Source organism: Malaclemys terrapin, chromosome 13 (assembly GCF_027887155.1).
Source record: "Malaclemys terrapin pileata isolate rMalTer1 chromosome 13, rMalTer1.hap1, whole genome shotgun sequence".
Lineage (NCBI taxonomy): Eukaryota > Metazoa > Chordata > Testudines > Emydidae > Malaclemys > Malaclemys terrapin.
In genome coordinates this window covers 16,650,377-16,673,603 of record NC_071517.1, presented here as the reverse complement: position 1 = coordinate 16,673,603, position 23,227 = coordinate 16,650,377, and the positions used below count along the sequence as shown (strand labels likewise).

Here is a 23,227-nt window from a genome sequence, read left to right as displayed (position 1 = left end):
ATGTGTTGGCTTCCAGAAAAGCCTCCATCCTGGGGGGCTAGAGTACTAGGAATCCCTCCTCCCTGTCCCACTTCCTTGCTCGCCTTTACAGCCCCCCGTCACAATCCCTCTGGAGCAGGAGGCTTACGATGAATGCTAATAGGCAAACGCTAATCCTTGCAATGTGCCTTCAAAGCAGGGAGCCGCTATCGCTGTTTCGTAGAGGGGAGTGGGGGACAGAGCCTGGCACTGCGAGCTTGCCTCAGGGGAACACAGCCAGTGGGTGGCAGAGCTTTGACTAGAACCCAGGTATCCTGACTCCCAGTCTAGAGCGCATGCCACTCAACTGTGTTGCCTTTTATCCTGACAAATTCCCTTCACCTCCCGCAGACCTTCAGTGCTACTGTCTGAAATGCAGCTGCCTCTGGGGTGGGAGAGGGCACACAGCAGGCTACACATGGGAGGGGGGGGGGAGTTTGGGCCCAGGATCCTGCGGCAAACTGCTCTTGCAACCAGTCTGTTGTTCAAACTGTACGAGAGCCCTACCAGCCAGCCTCAGAAGGAGGTCAGCCTGGGCTAAGGACACTGGGATTGGAACCTGTGCTACCAAGGAGTCAGAGCTCTGGCAAACCCACGCTTGGAGTGGGGCTGAATTAGAAGTCCCTCTATTGGCCATTGGCACCCCACTTTAACTGGCTAGTGGGGTCAGTGTTGAGGGGCTCAAGGCTCTTCCCTATCTTCTCACACCTGGAAAAAGCACCCCCTCCTCCTGCTCTGGGCTGACTGCGCTGCCCCAGTCCCTGCAGCGCCAGGCTCCATGCACGATATCTTCTCCAGGCCGCCTGCCTGGCAGTACCTGCTGCGTTAGCAATAGGCTGCCACACCGGCTTGTTTTGCTAAATGAGGACCGTTGCGATGCTGTGCCCCCGGCCAGCATTACAGTAAAGGATCAAGGCTCCAGCCTTTTCCAAGCTGTAAAAATTCTCTTGCTCAGTTCTCCTCCTTTCTGCCTTCAAGAGCGTTGAGCCAACATTAACAAAGCGCTTAGGCCGAGATTTTCCGCGCTAAATTCCTCTAGCTCAGTTCTAAAGCTCAGCCACGGAAACTGATCGGACTCTCACTAAGCTGCCCATCTCCAGCCTCTGCATTTCCCTTCCCAAACTGCTGTTTGCTCGGGCATTCGCCTGGCGGGCTCTGGCTTGGGTTCTTCAGTGTCGGTGACATTGTCGTCATCATTATTTTATTAGAAGACAAGAAAAAACAGAACCTGAACTGTTTTCTCTCTTCCGTTTTTTTCCCTCCTCCCCTCCGTGTTCAGTGGTAAAAGGGAAAAAGGAAGTGAGATGGGTAACCCCGTTCTGCCTGCCTGAATTCCTCCAGCAGTTTGAAATAGATGCTATGATCTTCAGTTCCTGTCCTAAACTGTATTGCTGGGTGCTGTTCAAGTGTTACTGTGTTCCATCCCTGAAGTGGCTGCATTTCAGGGTTAGGTTAAGTGATCCCTTCTCCACTACTGGGATGGGGAGGCAGCGGGAGTTGTGAGGCTTAACTAACCTGTCCTTGGATAAATGGTGCTGTAGACATGCAGGCTGCAATTCATTCCCTTTTAAAGGAATGTTCTAAATAATTCAGGCATTTTAATGGGCTGAATAAGATGATGACTCAGTCTGGCCAGTGAGGATACTAAGCCACGTGAATGCATCTAATATAACCACAAGGGTCTCAGATTGCTAGCCAGCTACCTTTTTATTTCTTTAATGAATTTTCCATCTAAGCACTTATAGGGCCTCCATTGCAGTAGTGCCTGAACACCTCACACTCATTAATGAATGCATCCTCACATCTTCTGTGAGGTGGGAAAGTAGTATTGTCCCCATTTTACGCATGGGGAAATTGATGCATTGTGCGATTAAGTGATTTACCCAAGAACATGTAGGAAGTCTGTGGCAGAGCCAGGAATAGCATTCAGGTCTACCTAAATACTAGTTGGATGGCCTAAACACAAGAACATTCTTTCTCTTTTCTTTCAAGAAGTAAAGTTGAACAGAAACCTCTGGGGAGCTGGCAGGTTCCTGGAGCTAGAGCCAAGGTCTCTGGTAGAGAAAGAAGCACTGGGTGTGGAGAGGTAGATTTGAATTAGGACTCTTTTTCTTTTTACAAAATGACAGCCAGTAAGAAAATACCCTGCAAACCCAGTGTCTTGGCAACCAATGCAGACATTGGCGGGGGAAATACACAAGACAAATGTCTTTTTTAAAACTCACCTCACAGCTGTTCTATTTAAGTAGGTCACGTTCTACTCTTAAATATTTTGCAGTTCATGGGAAAAATCATGCCTAGAATTTTCAATGTATTTCCTGAAGTCTGTCTCCACTCTGAAGAGAAAGAGAGCCCTTGAGCACTGAAAACTTCCAGCTCTTCTCTTCAAAACCGACACGCGCACGTTGGCAGGCAGATGGGCGGATGGCTATTCCCCTTCCCCTCAATTTCTCGAGTCCCTTCTTCATTCTGATCTGAACAGCCCCTGTTCGGGGAGGGAAAACCAGCTTGGTTTTCTATCAAGCAAAAAACGTTAAGAATAAAGATTTCTGATGTGAAGGGCGCAGATGAAGCCTGATTCTCCTTTCACCGTACCTTAGTGAAACTCCACTGACTTCAGAGAAATGACTCCTGATTTACGCCAGTGTAAGTAATAGGAGACTAATATCACCCCGAGCAACAACCAGTTAAAGGCACATTTCAACAGCGCTTTTAAGGCCTGGTTAACTGAGCCTAGTCTCTGTTTGCTTCCCATTGACCAGGCTTGTTTGCCTGTCAGTACTAAGCTTTTTCCATTGAGGGAAATGAGACTTTATGGAGCTGCGTTTTCTGGGCTGTGAAGCGAGGGCACTGTGACAGGCTTAGGTTTGCTGAGCTCTTGGGCGACGAGTGTAGCTTTTCACAAGAGGCCAGACAGCGGCTTTTGTTTTCACTCCAGCACTACAGGGAAGTGATTAGCCCTTGATTCGGGACCTTCCCCACTGGAAAACTGACCCGGATCAGCAGTGTGAGGCTTGTTGACACGCTGAGGTGCAGCGACTGGGGAGTGAAATGTTTGTGGAGGCGGGGGGTGAGGAGAAGCTCTGTCTGGGAACCTCTGTTTCCTGTTAAGTCGGCAGTTTTAACAGGTTTGTACCGGTAAACGTTGGTTCACACTAAAACCTGGATGCATGCTCTGTGGGATATTTTTTTTGGGTATGCTGAGGCCTGGAAAGTGCTTGAAGCTCAGCTGTGGATAGAAAAGCAATGTGGTGGCAGTTTTTGACCTCTGTTTTTCCAGCCCTTGAGCTTGGGAAGTAGGAGAAAATAGCTTGATCAGGCACGGACGAGAGGATTAGCAAACAAAGCCTGGATCCTTCCAAGGTTCAAAAGTTCTCTCTTTCTCACACTAGCTAGGGCAGGTTCCAGGGATATTTACAACACTCCTGGTCTGTATCCTTCTCCTGTTCTGGAAGAAGCCATGCTAGAGTATCTGGCAAGAGGCGATATGGCACTATGGTCCCTGGAGTGTCGACTTTATCTCAACACAACCGCTAGATGTTTTATTTATTTGTTATAAAGCCAACAAATATGCCCAAGCCCCGGCCCTCCTGGGATGCATTTTGGGCTGACTTCGTGCAGGAAGATAACCCCGAGGAGTGGTTTAAAAATAAACAGAGCTCGAGCCAAATCTGCTTGGAGAAGCTAAAGCTCTGGCTCCACATCTGTGAGCTACAGAGTTTTAATTAGCACAGAGATGTGATCTAGGGGCTTGGGCAGAGGAGAGAACGCCTGCAATAGAGCAGTGGTTTTCAACCTTTTTTCATTTGCAGACCCCTAAAAAATTTCAAATGTAGGTGTGGACCCCTTTGGAAATTTTAGACAGCCTGTGGACCCCCAGGATTGAAAACACTGCGCTCTAGCAAAGGGATGCTACCCAAACAGGTTAATAAAGAGGACCCTTTTCCCGTTGTGTCTATCCACTGGCCACAGAGGGACTTCAGCAGCACTGTAATCACTGTTGATCCGGTCGAGAATGCTTTGGACCGTCTCTGTTTGCAGCCCAGGAGTTTGCCGCATGGTGTCTCCCTTTCCCAAAACCATTTCTCAAGCTTTCTTGCAATGCTCCTGGCTGCTGGAATGTTGTGATTTCAAAGCCCGAGGCACGGCCAGGGTGACTGGACCATGGTGAGTTTGAATAGATTGTGTGGCACATGCCCAATGTGCTTACAGCATGGTCTCCCGAGCAATTATTCACAAACCCAAAGTATAAGCACGGGGGTCCTAGTTCCTGGGGAAGAGGGGAAAGGAATGTCCAGACAGAAATAGAGATGAATTCTGCAGGCTAATCAAAGTGGAGGTTACCATCCTCCTGCTAAGCCCAATGAGTCTCCAGAGCTCTGACTCCACGGGAGAGAAATAGACCAACAAGGTCCCTATGTGCTAGAATTTAAAGAGGATAGGTCACTAACGATGGACCACAGATTGTTGCCAACTCCAGGTGAGTCGGGCAGACTCAGTGACGCCAACATTGGAGAAGGACCAAGCTGGGCTTGTAAAGAGCTGCTCTAATGGGAACTCTGACACGTGTGTCTCTCCTTCCCCAAGACCTGAAATACGCATTGCTACAAAAACCACCACTGACCCATTTTGGAGTGTTGAATCTCCTTCTTCTCCCCTGCACCCTCAAAAACAAAACAAAACCCAACTGCAGTCTTGAAAGATAACTTGAATAGACTCTCTGGAATATTGTAACTGAAAAATGAAGAGACTGTTCAATTAGCGTTCCTTATTTCTGTGCTCAAATATATTGACTTAATTTTTATTGCCAGTTTACAGGATTGTTAATAAGTGTGAGCATTATTGATCCTTTGAAGAAAAAAAACAACCAGCATTAGATGGTTGTGGTGATAGTCGGCTGTAGGTAGGACTCTAAACCTCTCCCCGAATGACCAGGCTGGGGTCTTGTTACAGGTACCGTTGGTCTTCAACTGGAATCATGTAACTTTGTTGAAGATGCTCGTGTCTCCAATTGGTGTTTAGCTGTCAAATGTGCTTCCAGGGTGCCGCATCTCCCACTCTAGGGTGTGGAGGGAGGAGTGCAAGGGATCCATCCATCCCATTGGCCGCCTGCCAGAACTCACCGGGGTCTCCTTTCTTACATGACTGCTCTCTCTCTCCAGCAGCGGACGAGAAGATCTCCTTTAAATACAGCCCCGGAAAGCTGAGAGGGAACCAGTATAAGACAATGATGACCAAAGAAGAACTCGAGGAGGAACAAAGGTACGTTGAGCTTCCTCTTACTTTGGGCACGAGGCCCCTTGCGGCCGTCCTCTTGCAGCACGGTGTCGATTTTAACCCCTCCCTTCCATGAGTCGCAGCGGGAGCTGTGGTGTGAATGTCTGGCCAGTGCATTTGGTCTGGCCCTGTCCCTTTCAGAGAGGCTGGAGAGCTGTTAGAAGCAACCTGGACTTGGAAGGCTGGGAGACCATGACACTGGATTCCCTTGTATCTGTTCAAGCTCCTTCTGTAGACACTCTGGGTTAGATCCTCAAAGGTATTAGGTGCCTAACTCCCATGGAAATCAATGGGAGTTAGGTGCCTAAATACCTTTTGAAGATCTGGGCCTCAGAGGCAGATCCTCATCTCCTGTAAATCGGCACAGCTCCACTGAAATCAAGGGCCAGATCCTCGTCTGGGGTAAATCAGCATAGCTCCACTGACTTTATCAGAGCCATGTTGATTTAGTCCCGCTGAGGCTTTGGCCCCCATCTACCTTTCTCTATCACCTACCTGCTGTGTTTTCATGGAAGGTCTCAGAAATGAGGGTGTTCAGAGATTGACTAAAACCCAGAGATGCTGGAACGCAGAAGTTTATATAGGGCTTTAGTAGTATTTTCCATGAATACAATAAGATTGTATTGCCTGAATGTAAAGGGATAGTAATAACTATTCAAGTCATTGTAAAATTACATGAGACAATCCTATGGTACAACCCGGAGAGGGCAGGAGAGAACAGAGAACCTGACCTTATGAAGTGCTGAGCACTCACAAAATCGAATGAGGTCATTGGAAAGCGCAGGTACTCAGCAGCTATGAAACCCAGGCCCCAGATGGCCTAGTGGCTTTTTCCCACTTCTGATTTCTGTGGATCAAGTTCACAGTTGCTTGCTGGGAAGGCCTGAAGTTTGCTGCTCCTCTAGAATTCCAGCTTTTTGTTGTATCCACCAGGCAAAGTATTAACAACTTCAACAGAACTTTATTTACAGTGGAAGTGTCTTTTCCAAGCTGTAGCTGCACACTCCGTAACTCTCCCAGCCTCCTCAACTCCTCCCCTCCCAGTTCTAATAATCACGTGCAGCATCTAAACACCACACTTTTCAAGGCTCTTTATGCCCCAGGGCTTGCCACGTTTTCATAAAATGAACTTGGCAGATTATGCGTTGCCATCTTGCAATCTGATAAAGACCAGACTAAGCCCCCACACCGAACCGCAGCCTGTGTATAAAACCCCATTTTGAATGAACCACTGCTCTCAGTTCAGTGACTATGAGCAGTGGCACCAATTCAGATATTTCTTAGGCGGGGCAAATTCCATGTCCTCCCTTCCCCTCCGCCCCCCAGCTGGGATCCTGTTCCAGTCCCAGCTCATCCCATCCCCTCCTCTTGGTCCTCCTCCCCCCACAGAGACCCCGGGTCTCCCTCAGCTGGGGAGTCTCCTCTCTTACCCACTCAGTGCATGAGCTGGTGCTGCCAGATGTCAAGTTTTCGGTGACTCCTCTGCCACGCCGCAAAACAGGAAGAGACTTCCCGTGAGCCAAGTTGCAACACCATTTGGCCCAGCCCCCATGTGTCTGTGCAGAGGGGTGGCTAGGCCAAAATTGAGTAGCGTCGCAACCCCATGAGCCAGGTCACAAAGCCTCTCATGGGTCAGTTTCAGTGGCACTGACCATGCAGCCGAAGCAATGCTCCATACCGCTCCAGCACAGCTGTATGATTTAGTACCAAACCACTGCATGGTCAGGCCATGACCCGTCTGCCTTTGCAGCCTAAGAAATTTTGAGCAAGTGCAAAAACCTTGGGGATGGGGGCATTCTCCCCCCCCCCCCGAGCCAGTCCCTCCTAGGTTCCACTAACTACTAGCGAACTAGTGTGTACATTGCTGTACACCAGCTCTATGGGGCTTCTCTGCTGAGACTGCATTCTATTAACTGCGCTATGTTCTTAACAATTACCTCCAGACAGCGTCTAGAATGGTAACTACCGGTACTGTACCCTGCAGTGCTACCCGCCCAACTTCTGCGGTTCCCTTTCATGCAGGCCAGGGGAGAAGTTTTGCCTTGCCTCAAAACAACAGAGCCCAGACTTTCTCCCTTCATAAGACAACATACTCTGGGGTTTTTTACCCATCACCTTTTCAGAACTCTGATGAAAGTTGCTTTGCTGATGAATTCTCAAAGGCTGCTTAAGGGACTCTTGTCTCCTAGACTGTTCATTCCTCTTCAGATGACTATCTCCGCTGTGAAAGCGCGCGCACACACACACACACACGTACGTCTCTATCAGCTGTCCGATGGATTGAATTTTCTTGGGACAATTACAGTGGAGCAAAGTTTTTCAGGCCGTGTTTTGGGTCAATGCCATGGTGGCAGGTCTGATATAAAAGCCTATGGTACAGCTATAGTTACTAAAGACTTGAGTGAAGTGAAGGAAGTTTTGTACCCTTATCACTGCATCGCAGACTTAGCAGTTAGGCAAATTTAGCTTCAGGACCTTTGTGATTCCTGCTGTTTGGTGTCCAGGGTTGGGGATAAGGCTGGTTTTCTAACTCACTAGCTGCCAGGGTAGTGGGTTAGGCAGCCCTCTTCCATTGCTAATGGGTTGGCCTTCGTGATGCGGCGAGTGGGGGTTCAAATTGTTGTCCTTTCACTATAAAGTTGTCTTCTCCTATGCTATAGTGAAGCAAATATCCACCTCTGCTTCTATAGTGGAAGCCCTGGAGCCTGATTCTTCATTGCACTTCACCTTGGGTAATCACGTACGCTAGTGCAGAGTGGGCGGAAAAAGCTGCTAAATCAGAAGGGTAACATTTTACACCTACTCTGTACTGGTGTAACTGCCTGCACAGAATGCGGGGCAAGGGAGAAGCAAGCCCTCTGTTTTATCCCACTGCCTTGTGTGCTGGGGCATGGGGGAGCCGTGGTCTGGTGAGGATCTGTTGAAAGCAAATTGGGAACTTGTGACACAGCCAGTCTACCGGAGGATCCAGCCCAGGACATGTGTTTCATAGGCCAGGTTCCCCTGGTCTTGGGAGATAAAACAGAAGGCTGATGAATCATAGGTTGCTGCCATCTTGATCCTGGCAAAGCTGAGCCGGAACCAACCGTCTTATGGGATTTTCCCCTCAGGAACCCTCTGAGACTTTCTCGTCTCATCATGAGATCCTAGACATCATCCTTTCAGTGCCAAGCAGTGAGGGAGGGGCCTCGCTGGCTTTGAGGAGGTAAAGGAACAGTGAATGACCTGCTGTGTTCCTAGTCTCCTAGAAAACTGACTTGTCCGCCTTGTAAAACGCACCTTCGGGATGAGATGGGCCCAGTTCAGTTGGTGATGTGTCTCTCTAGGCATGAGGGTTGTAATGTTAGGGGAAGAAGTGCAGGATAAACTCCTGATCGCTGGGCTATGTGCAGAGAATGCCTAGCACTACCAAGCCCCAGCATCTATTTCCATTTTAGTTCCTTTTTAAAGGGGTTTCCTGTGGGGTATCGTCACACCTAGAACCTGTTGAGAACACCCGGAGTTGGCTCTTCCACTTGGGGGTTCTTTTCAAAGTTCTGCTCAGCGTTCCATGTGAAGGGACATTGGCCGACTGTTGTGTTTCTCCTAACAGCTCCTTTATTTTCTTGTCAATGTTCCATGTTTCTGTGTGTTTGTCAGAAGCTTGTGTTTTGTTTCTGGTTTCTTGTCCTCTGGAGTTCGGCTGTGGCATCAGCAACTTTTCATTTCAGGCTTCACAGCTTCCTCTTCTCTAGCTGCTCTATTGGGGCAGAGCTGCCCGCAGGTAAGATGCTAAGCAGATCCGTTGAGAGTAGCAGTGCAGCTCAGACTCCTCCTTCGTCCTGCCTCATACCCCTTTACGTCCCCCACCCCCGCTGCCAGGCACCTCCCGACAATGCTGCTGTTTTGATATGACCCAGGTTTGCTGCGTTTATATTACAGGATTGAACTGACCTCTGACCTCACATCCCTGTAGCAAGTACCTTAGGTCCTCGGCCACAAACATTCTTGCAAATCTTTTTGGTAAGGAGATGATGTTTCTTAGAAGTAGTGGTACCACCTGATAACCTCTGCTAGTGGTTTTGTTTTGTTTTTTTGTTTTGTTTTTTTTAAATGAAGTAACCATGTCTGTCCCACCTCCCTCACCCCCCCCACTCCCTCCTCATAACAAATTAATAAATCTACTCTCCTCCGTGCCCCCATCTCATTTTCCATCAGCACCACAAACTGATCTAGAGAAATGGGATATACAGACCTTTGTCCCCTCTAGCTATGGCCTGTATTGAGCAGCTGTGATCTCTGCAGGAAAAGCCATGCGTGCTCAGCACCTCTTAGGCTCTGTCCGTCACACCTGTGTGCTCGGCCTGTGAAACTTGGAAGTTAGGCCCCTAAATCCGCTTTTGTCTGCCAAGTTTGAAAACTAGGGTCACAGCCTGGATGACGGAGCCATCGCGAGTTGTGCCTTAGGTTGTGCAGGCTAAAGTTGCACAGAAAGGCGTTTTGGTTGTTTTTCTGATAGCATCTCTTGTCTGTGCCTGGAGGAGTTGTCAGCCCCATGCAGGAAAGGGGAAGGACGTGCAGCAGAAATGGTTATTGAATAAAAAAACATTTCTGCTTCATGCCATCCCACATTGCCTCAAAACTGCAGATATTTTTGCACCACTTTGCTTGATCCAAATTGAGGATTTATCCCTAAATCTGCCCTAAATGCCCTGATAGGGGAAGGAGTGTGTAATGTACTAGCTGCTGCAATTTCCTGTCTCTGATCATTTCAGTCTTAAAAATAGAGGCACTTCTCAGAAAGGGAGAAGGACGGTGACCAGACTGGTGAATGTTTTGGCTAAACGTGGTTTGCCAGATCCTGTTTCTTAAAAGCCTTGTCTTCTGCACTAGGGATTTGCCCCAGTTCTGGCCATCGGTTGCCAGCCATATGTGTAGCTGCCCCAATGCAAACCACTGGTACAAACAGGCTAATCCACAGTTTGCACTGGTGTGGTTTACCCCGGTTTCATGCTATACCTGTGCAAATCACTGCTTGTAATGGTTTAACCTGGCTACGTGAGGTGCTTGCACTGGTGCAGCTGTCTTGGTGGCTGGGCCACAAGGGGGTACAGGCAATGCTCTTAAATGCAACTACAGTGACCGACTGACACACTGACTATTTTAAAAGTAGGCTTTGTCAGCTGCTTCCCAAACTTTGCTCCGAGTCCAATAAAAATTTTTTGCAACTGGGCAGGAAGATGATCAGGACTTCACCCAACTCTGTAAGCTTCTGCAGGGCTGGCAGACAGGTGTTTTTAAAGAGGAAGTAATCCAGGAATAATTCCATTTGGTCCGTTAATCCTTTTGTGACCTCTTTTCTTGGCCCAGAGCCTGGTCCTTTTAAAGTGCTTGGCAAAACTAGTGTGGACATTAGTGGGACACAGGAGCCAGCCCCCAGGAGTCTATGCCTTTCTTAACATGCCTCCCTTCCCAGAATTATTGGCTGACCTTGGCTGGAGCAAGGAGAGAGCAAGTGTTTGAGTGTTTGTGGGAGGGTCTCTTCTCCCTCCTCCACTCCTCATTCCAGGGGTTTAGGAGAAGGTGAACATAGCCAGAAGTATCTGTAGGGTCTCTAATCCTATGGGGGAAATGGTAATCAGTCTGAGTTGGAGAGAGAAAGGATGGCAGCTGTATTTTCAGCATAATTACCTTTCACTGGTGGGTGTCAAGCATCATAAATGCTTCTAATTCTTGCATGGGCTGCAGGGCTAGAAAGGGGAAGTCCATACGCTCCAGACATTCTTGTCTGAAACTTTAGGGTGTCAGCTAAGCCCAGCTTGTATTAGTGTCAGAATGGGATGGGGGGAAGGCATTGGAAATGGAACGGGAAGGCGTTTGCCCCCAGATTTGCTCAAGGATGAGGTTGGTTAGGAAGGAGAAGTGGAACCCTGATCCTGAGTGTGCGAATTCTTCCCCATCCTTTGAGCTTCAGGGGTTATTTTTCCAGCACAGCCATAATATGCCTGGAGTAGGAGCGCCCTCTACAGGGCAAAGTAAACCCTTTTGATTTGGATCCCGACTTCAAACCCACAGGTAGGACAAACTTGTTGGGAGGCAAGATTCCCTAGTATGTGAATTTGCTACTTAATGGGAGCCACTGGAATTAGGAACTAAATGATCCACTAGACTCTATCCTGCCCTGCTTATTTCACATGTGTTGTGCAGCTGAATCTGCAAGTGCTTTGCAAGGCTAGGGAGGCTGCAGAAAGACTCGGGGGGGTGGGGGGGGTGGAGGGCAGTGATTGTCCCATTTGGGGGAAGTGGGCTCATTATCCAACCAACCAGCTGAACTCTTTGGGGGCAAATTCTCTCCCTCCTTCTGAACGTCCCCCTCCCCTCCACTCTTCTGTTAAGAACTGGCCAGGAATGAGCTGAGGGGGTGATGTTTGGATCTGGCTTAGGCTTAGGCTAGGGTTCAAACCTAAACTGGAGTCCAGCCCCAGGGGAGTCAGAATATTATGAGCTGATCTCATGAGATTTCCAGTCTCTTGGGCCTCAATTTAGAACTGGAAAATTGGCCCCTTTCCACTTTGGGTCCAGTCTGGAATCTGAAGTTTTAGAGTATTGAAATTCAAAGGGACGGGGTGGGAGAGCTGGTTTTCCAGTCTGCGCTTACCCCTAGCTAAGGATGGGGAGAAAAGACCCTGCCATGACGTAGCATCGCAACATGAACCTAGCATCGAAACAGGGGTGCAGCTGGACATAGAGAGGGAAAGGGGTTGTTTTAAAATTTGGACTGGAGAGCAGTGGTGGCGACTCCTCCAGAATGGACAAGGGCTGCAAGGGGCTGGTTGACAGTCTGACAATCTTAGTCTATTCGCTGTGTATATTTCAAACCCCTCCATTATTGTTTCCCCCAAGGGTGCAAAAGGGGTGGGGTTGTATCTGGACAGGTCTCCATTAGCATTCCCAGCCCCTGGGCTCTCCTAGCATCTCCATCGCATGTTCCCCTCTGCTTGCTCATTGGTGCCTTCTGCTTGCTTTCTCCTTTGTGTAGCATGGGGACGGGGTGGGCCTTTTCCCTTCCTCCTTCATCTCTTCCCCTTTGCTGCTTGCTTTCTCCCTGGCCCCTTCCTTGGCAGCTGTGCTTTCCTGTCCAGCATGGCACTTCTTTTGGATGAGAGAGGCTGGTAAGTTTTTGTTGTTGTTGTTCCTTTTTTGGCTTTTCATCTTCTGCAGCACGATAGGTGTCCCGGGGCGAGGAACAAGCAGCGAGGAGAAGGGGTTGGCATCTGCTATTTTATTTAGGTCAGAATGATGGCCCTGTCTAGCAGCGGAGAGCATTATGGGCAAGGCAATGCGCATTGCCATTCAGCCAAAAAAAAACCAACGCCAAGAAACGTTTTCCCCTCCCTACCACATCCTTGATGGGAGTCCTATGCTTCTCCAGTGGGTCTATGTTGGGCCCACACTGCAGTTGGGGTTAACCTGCCCCCAGGCATTGCTGCAGAAGTGCCAACCCTCCCCTCCTCTTTTCTGGCCAAATATTTACCTCTTCCCACTAAGTCCCTACCAAAAAGGTCTTCTAATCTAAAAGAGTTAAGCTCTGGCCCGTTTATTGTTTTCCAATGTAGCCACTAATCCAGGGGTCTCAAACTCAGATGACCACGAGGGCTGCATGAGGACTAGTGCATTGGCCTGAGGGCTGCATCACTGACACATACCCCCCGCTGCCTCTGGCCCTGCCCCCACTCCACCTTTTCCAATTAGGCTCCTTCCTTGCCCCATTCCAATCCCTTCCCTGAAGTCCCCACCCCAATGCTGCCCCCAGGGGGTGCAGAAAGGGTGCATGGTGCAGCGGAGCAGGGAGTTGGTGTGTGGGGTATAAGAGGGGTGTGGCAAGGGTGCAGGGTGCAGCAGGTAGCTCAGGGCAGGGAGTGCAGGAGGGGTGCGGGCCGCGTGTTTGAGTCCCCTGCACTAATCTCACTGCAGCCTTAACTATGGTCCGGAGCCACAAACGATGCTTCCATAGTAGAGAGCCAACAGCGTCATGGAAAAATCCCTGTTTCCCTCCCCACACTTAATACCCAGACTTAAACTTTTCTGGGGCAGCTCCCCCGTTTGGTAGAACACCCTCTACAAATGGGGTGTTGCACATAAAACAAACATAAGAGTCACATGTAGAAAATATTGCCCATGTCCTGTGGGTGGCAACGGGGGAGCTTTGAGAGCTCCTGGCAGCTTTTTCCATAGGTTTAGAGTCTCTTCTCTTTCACTGTGTGTGGCTGAGAATATGGGCCCCGCTTTGAGCTGTTGGATTCTCTTCCTTTCTCTGCTCAGCTCCCCAATTCTCCTCTGGTTCATGGCTGCTTCTCTGTGTCTCCCCGGTCCATTATTCATGACATGTCTTCCTCAGCTTCTGCTTTGCTTAGTCCTGTGTTCCCATGGGCAGCTTGTCATTCTCCATCTGCTAACTCACTGGGAGTCTCAAACCTCTGGCACGCCTGCATTCTCCCATAGCAGGGAGCAGCATGTGCCTGTAGAGGAACTTGGGTTGAATACCAAGACAATGCATAAGTTACAAGCCAATAAGTGGGTGGAAAGCCAAAACCTGGTGTAATTTATATGCCAAGGGGCCAGAAGTAAGCATAAGTCTGCCTCTTGCTCCACTTTACTCATCACTTTGGAGTCTGGCCCTTTGGGCAGGATTTTCAGGAGCTGAAGGGACGTAGGCCTGGTCTACACTAGAAAATTCAGTCAGTTTAACTCTGTCAGTCAAGGGTGTGAAAAATCCACACCCCTGAGCGATGTAGTTAAGCCAACCTGAACCCCAGTATAGAAGATTTCTTCCATCAAGCTATCTACCACCTCTCAGGGAGGTGGATTACCTACGCTGACGGGAGAATTCCTGCTGTCGGCCTAGATAGTGTCTACACTGAAGCTCTGCAGCTGTGCGGCGGTAGCGTTTTAAGTGTAGACAAGTCCCTGGAGCACAAGTCCTACTGAAAGTCATTGGGGCTTGTGGTCCTAAATCATGTAGACTCTTTTCAAAATACCACTTGCCTAGTGTCCCTGTGAAACGATGGACAGGCTGGGTACTTCCGGAGCTCACTTTGTGTATTTAACCTTTTGACTTGTTAACTCCATGCTGCAGGAGGCATTTGGACTCCCGTTGATTAAAGCTCATTCCATAGCTCTTCACCTTCCCTCTTCGTCTCTCTTTCTAAGAGTAAACAGTCTCTAATGTTTTCTCTATGCTGAAGCAGTCTCTCTATGCCTCACCCACTGGCAGAAGCAGCTAGAGAACTTGGGTTCAATGTATCCTTCCTCAGACTCAGCAAAACCTCAGAGTGCTGTGGTGAATCAAGGAGAACAGTTAAGGTCCCAGCCATGGGGGGCAGTTAAATTTACTGGGCACCCCTTGCCGGACCCTGTACCACATTTAAGATGGTAATTAAAAAGGGTCTCAGTACCTGCAAGGGACAGTATGGAGGAAAAGTGGTGTTGGGAACATCCCTCACAGGAGGAACTGGGAGGCCAAAGGTGGGCTGGGATGGTGAGAGAAGCTCTTCTACCCAGTTCCAGTGGCCCTTCCTCATTGACATCCCATCAGAATCGAGCGTATTTTCACTCTGGACTAGGAGAGGGTTGGCCCTTCATGGAGCCAGCCAAGCTTCTGCTTCTCCTTTCTGGATTTCATAGACGCCAGAGGTTGAGCAGCTGGCGCTCCGGGCAAAGTCTACGCTTCTGAAAATGGGGCCCTAAGTGAATCAGCTGCTACCGTATTCAGCCTGCAAAGGCATTCCTATCGTCTTCAGTGAGCAAACAGGACCTGCACTGGGAACTACACCATATCCCCTGAAAGTCTGGGTCCGCACCTCGATGTTTAGCCAGGGTTAATCCAAGTGCTTAATAGCTGGCCCGTCTGGTATGGTTTTCATGTGTCTGACCTCACAGTGCCACACACCTGTCCCCTTCAGCCAGTGCGTGGAAACTGCCTTCCCCTCTGCTCTGTCAGCACTGCTTAGGCTTTCCTGCTCTCCCCGGAGGCTGGTAGTCAGTCCCATTTGGATGAGGAAACAGAGCCACAGAAAGTCTAAAGGACTCTTCCCAAAGCTCCAAAGGAAGCTTCAGGTTTCATGTAAACCCCGATGTGTTCGTGTTGGAGGGTGGAGGAGGGAGGCATTTGAAATGGAAAAGGAAGGAAAGGGACTTGGGAGCTTTTTGCCCCAGTCCCACTGGCTAGTTGCTAGATGGTGCTTCTCCCCTGATTCTGTGCTCTCCATGGGTAAGCTGTGGTGCCACCATTTCCACCCCACCCAGCCTAATGCCTGGACTGTAGGAACTCCTCCAGCGGGTGCATAGTATGGAGTCCTGTTATCTCACATTGACTGGAGTAACTTCTACACCCTTCCTGCTGCGTCCCGGCTGTGCCGCGTCAGCTGTGGGAAGGGGCGGCGCTGGAGACCCCACCTCTGCTCTACCTGTGAAGCGAGAGGTCCATGACCAGAAGTCTTTGGTTACCTCTGAGTGAAGGGAATCAACAGCAGGGCCAGAGCACTCCATAGAGTTCTAACGGGCTGGCCTGCAGCTGCCCTCATCTCTGCTTGGGAGGTGCCACCCACAGAGACCGCATGTCCTCGCCTGACAGGATTCTGCTGGGATCAAGGTGGAGCATGGCCTTCTGGGACCTGCAGCATCCAAACCTCCCCTCGTGCTAGGTGAAAGTGCCTCTGCTAAACCAGCTGGGTGCAGTTCTTGGCAAGTTACCAATCCCTGCCCCAGGTGTGGGGATAGGCCTCCCTGTAAAGGAGGAGCCTAAACTGAGCTTTTAGCACCATGTGAATTCATGTGCAATCGGGTTAATGGCATTTGCATGGGAGACTTTGTAGCCTTGAGATGAAAGTGAGGGGTGTGGACCTCCATTAGCGACTCTCTTGAGGAGACTCTCAAGCTTTGATGCCAGGCCCAGACAGTATGTGGCAGTCTGACTCTCCCCTTCCCAAGCTGTTTGGGGATGAAGGGCAGTAAGAGAGGGGGCTGGAATAGGAGACATTTAAACCTGGCTGCCTTTTGAAAGAGATGTTTTGTGCTTTAATCATCTAACAGCTGCAGTGGCCCGGGTCCCTCCCCCCCAGGCCTGTCATGTGATTATGTCCTGTTTAATACAAAAGGGACAGGCAGCACTAGAGCAATAGGTATTCTTTTTGAAGGAAGATTTTAGAAAGACCAGTCTTATTCCTCTTGTCTTTGCATGCTCAAGCCTGCTACCGATAGCATGAGAATGTTAGCGAAGCAGTCACGTGTTCACCACAAGGCTTATTTCCCCGAGTTGGCTTGGCATGTACTGAGGAATATTCAGCCAGGCAGGTAATCCAGTTGCTCTGGGTGGGACAGTGGGTCCACTCAGAATAGGAGCTGCTGCAGCACCCAATTGGTAGGATCAGAAGGGTCTGAATTGTATTGGGTACCCATCAAGAGGGCATGCAGTCATTTGGCTTACTCTGTTGTTTGGGTTTAGACTATCTTGCTGCAATTGATGAAGCAAAAGGCCTCTTACTTTGAGGCACTACAGTCTGCAAATGGCTCTTTGTGATTCAGAAACTTTCTTTGCCTCCCCCTCCAGCACTAAGTCCTTTTCCCTTGCTCGTTACAAAAATAATTAACAAACCAAACTCAAAAGGTGAAATGACTGAAATGAATTCTCTTCTTTTCTCCTTGTTTCTCTTTTTGCAGAACTGAAGACTATACGAAGTTATCCCTAGCCTCCTCCTAAAGGCTTTCCCCTTGGCATCTTAAAGGCTTGAGAGAAATACCAAAACCAACCAAACACACAAACAAAAGAAAAAACAATAAACCCTCAAAACTCGGGAGTTTCTCCTTGGCTGAAGTTGGGTTCTTCAAAATAACTCCTTGTGGTATCAAGGTTAAGGAGAATCTCTTGCTTTTGTCCCTGGGCGCAACCAGGCTAGAGCTGTGACTGGAGTTGTGTTTGGGGGGTTCAAGACCTAATATGGACTGAGATCCCCCCAAACAGAACCCAGAGTGGACACCAAAAATTCAGTGAGTCTATTGAGTTGTGTTAATCACACTCTGTCTGCCCTATCCTGAAACCTGTATTGTTCCTTTAGAGGAAATGGGCAAAATCCAGATGTTATTTTAGGTCCACCCAGATGTTGTACCCGAGTATCCAACCCATTTCTTCCGGGGACCAAACTCATCCTTTAGCTTTGAAAATTACAGCTGGAGATTTAAAACATTGTTTAGCATTGGGGGGGAAAGGGGGGTTGAGACACTATCACTGGATTGACTTAATCTTGCTCTGTAATCATTTCAGCAGAAAGTTTATCCTTTAGTTTAGGTAGAGGGAAGACCTAAGAAGTGAGATTGGTTTGTCTTGTAGCTCTACTGTTTGTGGTGACTTCCCGTTTAGGAGCCCAAGCTTTGTTAATGACTGGTAGTGCCTGGAGTTACTTTTCCTTGCTCTAGTTCCCAAGAGGGAGAGGGTGGAGGAGGTAGCCCTGAAATTGAGGGCTCCTTCTGGATTATGATGAGTTTCTGGGGGTGCCAACAACGTTTCCCATTCCCTTCTCCACACCACCTTGCTGTTCTAATATCCCCCTTCTCTTTCCCATTCCTTTTTGTCACTGTTGCTGGCCTGCCTGCTTTGCCCGAGGTTCAGCTTCTCTTCTGAGCCTTGTCATGTACAGGAGATGAGCTCTGATGGGCATCAGCACCCGCTCCATTGAGATCTAACTTCAAATAGGGTTGGGTTGGTTTGCAGGAAGTCCTTCCATGGGAAGAGGGTTTTGAGTCCTCTGCTGACATCACCTCATGTCCTGCAGCATTACAGCATAGTTGGAATCTGTCCTCCAAGCTTCCCTTCATTTTTGTGGAGAGGTCGCCTCTTAGCTAAAGCTTCAAGCATATCAAAAAACAGGCTGCTTTGTTTTATTCCTACACAGACAATACTTGAAACTATTTACTTGGTCGTTCTTTGCAGCGCCTGGGTTTGGAGAATGTTTGTCTGTAAAAAGGGCTCATTTCACAAACAGCCGGAGGCTTCAGCTTTAAGGAAGCTGCCCCTTCCAAGCCGGTAACTGCTAGCACATTAAATGGATTGCTTATGACTCCTAGACACACAAGGCCGCTCTGCTTCGAGGTATCCAACATGACTGGCCATTCTGTCTCCAATTCGTGCTGGCTGGCAGATTTGACGTTCCAAGCGTGTGACTATGCAAAGAATGCCTTATATACAGATATCTTTAAGTTATATGGCAAAATATACATCAAGCAAGCGAAGTCTATAGCCGAGCCCAGATTTTGCAAGTGGCAGCGAGTTAAGCTATTTCTTTAACAACAAAAAAGGCTGTCTAGGTATTTTTTTAACTTTTTTTTTTTTTTTTTTCATCTGAAGGTGGCTGTTATACACAGGACTGTAATTCTAGTGGCTTGAAACTGTAAATTGCCTTTGTTCAGTTCAATAAATCTTTGAATAGTTTATTTGGATGGGGATTGTGTTGTTTTTACCTTTTCCTTTTTTCCCCTCCCTTCTCTCTTCCACAGCACTTGTCTAGTGGTGATTTATAGCATTACATCTGGGTCACATCTATCTTTCACTGCTTTTGCTGCCCTAGCAGGGAATTCTTATTCATGCGAAAATACCCAATAAGGACTTGTTGTCGTATAGAATGTGGAGGAAGACACTTGTAAAGTCTTACTCAGCAGATTTGCCTATATGTGCCCAGAGTCAGGACTGTAGTGACAGAGGGCCAGACTGTGATGTCACTCTGTGAATATGGGTATCTTACTCCACACGTAGTCCCATTGACCTCAGTGGGAGCAGAATTAGGCCAACACTGTTAAAAATCACACCCTGAAACCTTTTGATTTTACTTCTGTTGGAGCTAGGCAGAGTCAGTGGAGCTGGGAGAGGTGAGCTGGAGTCTATTTTTGCTCCTTCACCATCCGTAGTATTTGTGAAGTTCCAATTGCAGAATCTTTGGCCAAGATTTTTCAAATGTGACAAGTTTATTTTGGGAGCCTCCATTTTTGGGTAGCCAAGACCCTGTACGGCAAGGGTTCTCAAACTGGGGGTTGGGACCCCTCAGGGGGTCGTGAGGTTATTACCTGGGGGGGTTGCGAGCTGTCAGCCTCCACTCCAAACCCTGCATTGCCTCCAGCATTTATAATGGTGGTAAATATATTAAAAAGTGTTTTTAATTTATAAGGTGGGTCACACTCAGAGGCTTGCTATGTGAAAGGGGTCACCTGTACAAAAGTTTGAGAACCACTGCTGTACAGGGACCTGATTTTTCAGAAGGTGGGTACTCAGCACTTTCTGAAAATCAGGTCCATTTGCAGGGTCTCAAGTTAGGTGCCTCAAATCATTAATTACTTTTGAAAATCTTGAGTTAGAATTTTCAAAGAGCTAAGGGGACAAGGAGCCCAAATACCACTGATTTTCAACAAGAGTTCAGCTGTTTTGAAAATCCCAGCCTTAGCCTATTTTGTCAGTGATGAGTGAAATCCAAATGCATTGATATTGGGTTGAAACAAAAACAAAACAAACAAACCAAAAAACATGTTGAAACTTTTCTGTGACCATACTAGAAAAAAAGTGTTTGGTCACTAAAAGTTGCTATTGAGAAAAAGTCTAAACCCAATCTATTAAGCTTCTTGGAACAATAACAAAGAGAACCAGAACTAGTTTTTGTTCCCAGCTGGAATAAACTTCAAAGATGCCTGTGTAAGGAGAAGAACACATACTGAATTTCTCCAGACTAGATAGGAGATATGCCCCCTGGAATCCAATTAAGTTCTGAAATAAAATACAAAGATCTGTAACTGCTCTACCTCCCTTCCTTTTTCCTATTCTGAAAAGGTTAGATTAATGTGTTCTCATGCAAGTGAGTAAAGTATATGAGAGACAGTGGGATTCTTGAGGCTTATAGAGTTGAGATGTCATTGGTTCAGTGGGGGTATAATGACCGCTCCAAGCCAAGGCTGTACAGAGAAGCTTTCATTTCATAACAAAATGATCCTAGCTCATTAACAGAATATATATAGTCTTTAAATGCTACAGCCACATGGATTTTGATTGTAGAACAAAGTAATTGGCACAATAACTGCTGCTGTTTGCTAAGCTCTGCTTTTTCAGAATTCCATTTCCCCTGCAATGTTAAAGCAGGGTGGGAAATGCAGCTCACTTGTCACCACTTCTGATCAGTATTCGTGTTTATCAGTAGATGTAAGGAACACGCAACCCTTCCAGTTCCAAGTTGTGCTTCACAGATTGAAAGCTCCTTTGTTCACCTGTGACTATGGCCCATCTCCTACCATTGATTTTGTTTTTTAATGTGTGTGAAACAACAGAGCACAGCACTGATACATCAAAAAATATTACCTAACCTCCCTTCTTTCCCTAGAGAAGACAGAAACCGGTTCAATTTGTGTGTGAAACAACAGAGCACAGTGGAATTGCTGTTGATGGATCAGTGCTGTGCTCTGTTGTTTCACACACACATTGAAACTGTTTCTGTCTTCTCTAGGGAAAGAAGGGAGGTTAGGTAATATATTTTTTTTACTAGTCAAAGAAACAAGCTTTCGAGCTACACAGAGCTTTTCACGTCTTTTGTCTGCTCTAGACATTTATACCACTCCCATCGCCACAACTTCTAAGCAGCTTCCCCCTTAAGTTTTAAGCAACCACATTCCTAAAACTGTGATTTCACTACCAAAAAAAGGTGTATTTCTACATCAAGGTAACTAACTCAAGATAACTATCTAGATGTAAAATCCTAGTGGAGGGGAGGGAGGAGGGTGTTATAGGATCGACCTCATCTAGCTATATTGACTTGTCTCCAGTAGGATTTTACATTGATATTACTATCTTGATATAATATCACATCTTTTAGTGCAGTGAAGACATAGCTTAATGCCGGCTGAGTTCTGATCTTCCATCTTCCTGTGCTTGTGAGATTGCCACTTGTAATATCTGCTTCCCAGCACAACCTGCAGAGACTCATTCCATGGTGGTATCGTCACCATGGAGTAAAACAAAATTCTCATGCTTTCATTTGTTAGCGAAAACTCTTGCTGCAAACTCGCCCGTTGTCTGTCTCGGCTGCGGCAAAAGAGTCCCTAGAGTTTATTATCAGGGCCTGGTGCCAGAATATCTGGCAGGTAAGGAAGGGACTTGTCAGGATAGGTTTGGCAACTGGAATGAGATTCTACTACTATAGACAGGAGGGCTGGCTGTGCCAGAAGCAGAGAATCCTAGGAAGGTGGGTTTTGGGACGGCAGAGAGTTAAGGCCAATCTTCCATCCACGGTCAGCAGCCTGCTTCAGGGACCAGTGATGCTGAGAGGGTTTGAATCTGTGGACAGCACCAGCTCTGCATTTCTGACCTGCTGTGGGTCAACAGACTCTGTTCTCCTGGGGGATGGAAGGGCAGTAAGAGCTTTGAGGTTTAGATAATAATAGCAAAGCCTTGTTCTGCCCTTGTTACAGTCATAACACCATGGCTCCTTGAGTTCTTATAATCCTAGGAAGGAGAGCCAAGGACTGCATGTAATAGGTGGGAAACTTGCTGCACTCTCAGGGAGACTTGCAGTGAGACCACATCAGTCCTGTAACCAATCCCAGCTAGTAATGAAACAGTACTCTTTCCTCCTTCCCCCTAAAAAAAATTAGGGGTATGTATAACAGAATATGTCCATGTTCTAGGTTCAGGGCCAACTCCTGATGCCCATTACTCAACACTGGGGAAAAAAACCTAGTAAACCCCAATGCTAGACTGACTTCTCTCTGATCACTCATTTCCCAGTAGCAGACTAATGGCTTGTGTACACTTGAAAGTTAATTTGGATTAAGGTAATATTTAAAGTGCAATAACTATTTTAGCATAACTCCATGTGTGGACACTTATTTCAGAATATAAGAGTGTCTGTAGACAAGCCCTAAGACAGCTCAAAATAAGGGGATATGTCTTGGAATAAAGAGTTGGATAGTTAGTGTGTGTGTGTGTGTGTGTGTGTGTGTGAGAGGAGTGGGTATTAAGGGTCAAATCCTGCTTATTGTATATGTGCAGGTTTGCTGAAGTCAACAGGACTTGTAAGGTGAGCGTCCTGTCTCATTTGACTCCATCATTGCTATTCACAGTGCCTCTTGGAGAGTGGCTATTTCTCCTTTTACTTTTCTTCTTGACAGGGTTCAGAGAGAGCAGCTGACTGCCATCTTCAGGCTCATGAAGGAAAACAGTGAGACTTTTGGAGAGATGTCTGAAGGAGATATGAAGGAGCAGCTTAAACTTTATGACATGTAGGCTCACAGCCACTACAGTCTATGGCCTGCCTGCTGCCTCAGCCCCTTATCATTCGACACTGGAGACTGTAGTGCTATAAAACTGTCACTAAATACATAATCAGTTTCATATTTTGGATGGTTTGCAAAAATGTATAGGCCTCTTTGAAATATTTCAAAGACTTGTAATTTCTGTCCCTTTTTACTGGTTTTCCTAAAGGAGCTATTGCTGTATTTTCATCTCATGCAGAGATATTTCAACTCTTTCTGGCCAGTTTGTAAGAGCTAGACCGTACCGCATGGTGAAATTTGTAACTGTATTCTGACTATGCTTTGTAAGTACGTATTTCTTCACTCTGATCCTCCATCGTCTTGGTGTCTAAAGGAATCTGAGTAAAGTAAGACCACAGCTGCTGCACACTCTAACATGGATAAAATGGGAGTGTAATGAGGAGTTCACTTGCCCTTGCAACAAATCAGCCAGAGACCTCTTCTGAGTGCAATCACCAGTGCTTTTTATTTTCAGTGTCCGTTCCTACCACCTTCTGTTTATAGTCTGCTCCCAACCAGCAACCTGGGGGACAGCTAGTTTCTCCAGCCACCAGGGATGCACAGGCTTTGGCTTTCCCTCCCCCTTCACTTCCTGCCTGCCAGCCTTATAAAGCCC

General features: G+C 47.6%; 1 protein-coding gene across 3 annotated transcripts in view; it reads left to right on the top strand.

Annotated features, from left to right (window-relative positions):
• Positions 1 to 22,986, top strand: part of MXRA7 (matrix remodeling associated 7) — a 48,410-nt gene extending 25,424 nt beyond the window's left edge. The window contains exons 3-4 of one of the 3 annotated variants that reach the window (XM_054047284.1): positions 5,184 to 5,280; positions 22,468 to 22,986. In XM_054047284.1, coding sequence (XP_053903259.1) covers positions 5,184 to 5,280; positions 22,468 to 22,582 — 212 coding nt within the window. In that variant the 3' untranslated portion in view covers positions 22,583 to 22,986. Of the gene's footprint in view, positions 1 to 5,180; positions 5,281 to 16,992; positions 18,760 to 22,467 lie in introns of those variants that run through there. The other 2 variants (XM_054047283.1, XM_054047285.1) reach the window with 2 other exon arrangements.
• Positions 22,987 to 23,227: the final 241 nt, after the last annotated feature.